This window comes from Babylonia areolata, chromosome 22, assembly GCF_041734735.1.
Source record: "Babylonia areolata isolate BAREFJ2019XMU chromosome 22, ASM4173473v1, whole genome shotgun sequence".
Taxonomy (NCBI): Eukaryota; Metazoa; Mollusca; class Gastropoda; order Neogastropoda; family Buccinidae; genus Babylonia; species Babylonia areolata.
In genome coordinates, this window is record NC_134897.1 from 22432365 (window position 1) to 22437364 (window position 5000).

The 5000-nt window shown below is 45.1% G+C and overlaps 1 protein-coding gene across 2 annotated transcripts in view; it reads right to left on the reverse strand.

The window, feature by feature from the left end:
* Positions 1–5000, reverse strand: part of LOC143296943 (cysteine-rich venom protein Mr30-like) — a 31407-nt gene that overhangs the window by 18038 nt on the left and 8369 nt on the right. For both annotated transcript variants that reach the window (XM_076608985.1, XM_076608984.1), the window contains exons 3-4: positions 1546–1590; positions 106–326 (exon numbers count right to left, since the gene is read on the reverse strand). In XM_076608985.1, the coding sequence (XP_076465100.1) occupies positions 106–326; positions 1546–1590 (266 nt within the window). The remainder of the gene's footprint in view (positions 1–105; positions 327–1545; positions 1591–5000) is intronic.

Genomic DNA, 5000 nt, shown 5'->3' on the forward strand with positions numbered 1-5000 from the left:
CACGTAGGTGACGGTGGATAAACGCAAGACACGACAAGACAAGACAGAATAAGACTAGAAAAGACACAACCCCCACCCCCCACGCCCCCCACGCCCCAAAAGCACCAGTTTCTGCATGTTGGTGGCCGACGGGGTGACATTGGCCCGGTACTGGTTGTGCAGGTCCAGAATGTAGTTCTTCATGGTCTGGTTCAAAACCTTCATGGTGGCGTTCACGTCGTCCACCAGGCAGTTGGTGTGCACGGGCGACTGGTTAGCGTACGTGCTCTCACAGGGCTGGGTCGTGTCCGTGGCCTGTCGCTTGGTCCGCGTCACCGCCACTGCCGCTGTAAGGGGAGCGCACGCCACCCCGCGGCACACACACAGGAACATGCACACAGCAAAAACCAGGTTGTGTTTGAGGTCAGTGGTGGTGTTGTGGCGGTGGTTTTGGAGTGGTTGTGGTGAAGGTGGTGGTGGTAGTAGTAGTAGTAGTAGCAGCAATAGCAGCAGCATCAGTAGTAGTAGTAGTAGTAGTAGTAGTAGCAGCAGCAGCAGCAGTCGTCTTCGTTGTCATCGTCGTCGTAGTAGTAGAAGTGGTAGTCGTGGTATGGGTATCAGTATGATATGGTGACAAGTATAATATAATATATATATATATATATACATATGTGTGTGTCTCTGTGTGTCTGTGTGTGTGTGCATCACAATCGTGTACACGCTATTTCTGCACACATTTGTTTTCGTAATGGAAACTTATGTAGAAAGACAAAAGTAGAAGAAAAATATAAAGGGTTGGGGTATGCAAGGACTACCTTATATTTTTTTTAATTACAGGAAAATAAATTTCCACAAATGCACGAGAAACGCAATCGTCATTTCAGATAACATTATTGTATGTATGTCGTGTTCGACTCTGACCACCAGAACAGCAGAGGAGGTAAATGCTGCCCCGACTATCTGGGCGAGAATTTGATCACAGTGGAGAGTGTCTTGCCAAAGTTACATCCCCACTCTCTCGGCCAAGAGGGTTTTAGGACAGTCGGTTTTGGGATGGTTCCCAAAGGTCAGCTAGCCCCCAAGGCTGCAGCGCTGAGCCAGAGCAATTTTGCCATCAAGTTTGAGAGTCATAGTCCTTCACAAAAGACTGAGCTGTAAATGATTTCTCACTGGAATGGAGAAACCATTGATAATACAGCTCTGACTTTGCTGTTGGCCCATCTTATGTCAGTCTATGATATAAGCTCATACATACTGGCCGCATTATAAGCAGAGAACAGAAGGGTGTTTCCAACACATGTTTTTCTTTTATCTGTGTTTACATATTTTCTTACTCGCTCATTTATGAACTTCAGTACGATTGCTGCTGCTGCCGCTACAAAGCAACGCAGACTGGACTCTATTCAAACTTCTTCTTCTTCTGCGTTCGTGGGCTGCAACTCCCACGTTCACTCGTGTGTACACGAGAGGGCTTTTACGTGTATGACCGTTTTTACCCCACCATGTATGCAGCCATACTCCGCTTTCGGGGGTCTAATCAAACGAAACGACCGATTGTGTACTTACCGAGACCTCTATCGTGTGAGATCATTTCCACCAGATCGCCCTCATCTGCAACGAAAACATCAATTTCAGATTCATTCAAGGCCACAGAGGTTTAAACAAAAGCACAGTTTCAAGCTGAGAGTCTTTACCTCAAAATGTTATATCCAGTCTTCTCTATTGCGGCGAATCTTGGCAACATAAGGCCACACCGGAAAGAAAACTGTACGCCTGTTAACAGTAAATGCCTCAGCACGATCCTTGGCACATGGCATGGTTTGTTTCTTCTTCTTCTTTCTTCTCCTCGTTCGGCAAATGGACACCCCAGTCTCCGTGATGAAGGCAGCTGTATGCTACCTCATGGAGGGGGCAGAACTACAGTAGGTGATCTGTTGTTTGGCTGTCAGTCAGTCCCACAGGGGCACTGCGCTCAGTGACCAATGCGGAATTCAGTGTGTAAATGGTGGTTTGGGCGGTTGTGGTCTGCCCTCAAACCTGACACCTGTTCCCGCGTAGTCAGCAGGTAGTAGGGATCTGTCCTCTTGGGGTGTGGATGTTGTTGGATCCACTTCTTCTGTTGCTTGGCCTTGACGGCCTTGGCCGGGACCTGTGCTGAGGCTCCCCGCAGCAGAACCACACACCGAAAACAGTGATTTGGACATCTGCTGGCCGGAGAAAGAGAGGACGGCTCAAGAAAGGAGAAAGAGAGAACGGCTCAAGATGAACCGGCGCCAAACAGTGGAGAAAGACCTCCGACTTGTCGAGTGGTGATGGGAGGGGGGGGGGGGGGTGACACCAGCAAACAGGCTGAGAATCGTGGACTGTAGAGTGCCTTGACTGCCTCATGCCACCATTGTCACGGGAGCATTTCAGTCTGAGTAAATTTCTGGGATTTGTCCCTCTGCATCTAGGTGAAGTACTGAGTCCTGTCAGAAAATTGCGGACCGTGGAATCCACATGGTCGTGTCAGCTGATTCGGAGGGAGGTGGGGGGAGTTGTTCAAGAAATTTGGAGAGACCGCCTTAAGATTTTGGTTCTGCGATTACATTGTGCGTAAGCCAAAATTTCAGTTCTCTGTATATGTTAGTTCAAGTAAGGAATATATTTATGAAGTTTGCAATAAACTCTTTACATCTATATTTTGGAAGCGTTTCGTAACATACAAACGCAGTATTTCGGGGGGGGGGGGGGGGGGGGGTTAATGTTTTCACCAAAGCCGGATTTCTGTTCCACTCAACAAAATTGATTGCACATGAAAGTCAAACAGTAAATGAGTCACAGTGGAATTCATGGATGATGTCAATTATAACAATGACCGCTTTGTGTTTATCGGTATGCATTCACTCCTCTCTCTCTCTCTCTCTCTCTCTCTCTCTCTGAGTTTGCACTGCGGAGTTCTATCACTGTCATGATCATGCCAATCCAGCTAACCACAATCACTGATTCTTCGCTCATATCTTTTAACTCTCTCCATACGAACGGCGAAAGAGACGACGTTAACAGCGTTTCGCCCCAATTACCATCATCAAAATATTGCACGCGGAAGGCTCTTATACTGAAGACGTGAATGTTGACAAAGAATACCACAATTCTGACGACGGAAGCTAAAGGTTGGGTCATTCAGACACCCACTGGACATCCGAGGGGTCTATGTAGAGGAGAAGAGAGGACTGGCCGTACTGAGTGAGTTAAACGTTTGTTTTCATTTCGCGTTTTAATTTTTTTTTAAGTTGTTGACGAGCATTGAGGAGTAACCTGTAATTATCCATTCAAAGTAACTTAAGCTAGTATATTTTTTTTCAAATTTTTCTTATATTTCCAAGATGATACTTAATATTACTATTTCGCCATATCTATTATTTTTTGGTATAATCAAATGTAGTTTCCAAGATTATGCATATCATAACTTTGCCAACTTTTGCGTGATAAAAATTCTGATATTACGAGGAAGGAAAGCTTATTTTCTTTTTCCTTTTTTTTTTTTTTTTTTTTTTTTTTTTTTTTTTTTTTTTTTTTTTTTGTTGTTGTTTTTGTTTTTGTTTGTTTGTTTTTTTTGTTTGTTTTTTTTTGTTTTGTTTTGTTTTGTTTGGATGGGGGTTGGGGGGAGGTTGCTTTTGTTGTTGTTGTTGTTGCTTGTTCTCATCTTGCTCGTGTTGTTTTGAAATGTTTTCAATAAAGCCGGATATAAACATCACCTGCAAAGCCAATTAAAACAAAAATATAGTTTATTTGTTCCTCAGTCGCTGAAGAGACGAACTCAGGATATTGTATATTGACTGAACTAATAAGAAATAGTCTCCACAAAGGAGAGAGAGATGGATGGGAGAGAGAGAGATAGATAGATAGAGAGAGAGAAGACAAGACAAAGCAAGACAAGACAAGACAAAAAAGATGAATTCTTTATTTTCGAGGAGAATTGGTAAGCACTGGCGCACTTTTTTTTACATCCGGTGTCCGCCCTGAACTATGGTCTACACTACACAACACTACATATAAGTCATAAGAGAGAGAGAGAGAGAGAGAGTTAGGACCTATCGGGAGCACTGTGTTGCCTGTGTGACGCCCCAGAATGACCGCACCCTCAAATTAACACTATGGAGTTTGTTTGTTTTTTCTGGCAAAGGCCTAAAATGAATCCAGCATTGATTAAACCTGAGACGACTCCAATCCTTGTCCTGAAACGATTCCCCTTTCTTAGATTAAAAAAACAAAAACACTGTAAAAAAAAATCAATCAGAAAGCATAACCTAGCATATTGCTGCGGAGGAGGGGGGCAGGGGCGTGGGGGGGCGGGGAACAGGGTGGAGTGACTTTCGGGCAGCCCAGACCACCCTCCACTCCACTCCTTGTCCCGAAAACATTTTATTGTGAGATTGTCTCGGTTGGTACCTTTTCGACTCGAACAGTCATTCCGGAGCACTGCCAGGTTAACTCAATGTAAATTCGGGTGCAGTGGATTCAGGATTTCCCCAGCCCCACCCTCCACCCAAAAACAAAACTCTAGGGGGAGTCATTTTGGGGGTATTAATTAACGCCGGCCCTGAAATGACGACTACTGTGGAGGCCTTTAGGGACAAGTGATGGTCCGGTTCTATCCCGGATTGACCCCTCTTTTTAAAATGTCTCTTTGTTTGTTTGTTTGCTCAAAATTAATCGGTCAAGAAGTATATCCCTTTCTTCCCCTCCCCCCTCCCCCCATTTGCAACCATCTACCGTCTGTGCCCCCCCCCCCCCCCCCCCCCCCGCCCTCCCACCTCATTTGATCTGTTTTCCACCTGTTCCCCTCCTGAATAATTCTCAACAGCTCATCCCTTTCCAGCATGAACTACGTGACTATTAGTGAGTGAGTGAGTTTTGATAGTTTCGGAAATTGTTGGTTGTACTTCTGATTGTGTGCTATTTACGATTGTGTGCTGTGACTTGTGTATGTGCGTGCGCGTGTGCTTGTGTGTATTGTGGGTGTGTGGTTGTGTGTGTGT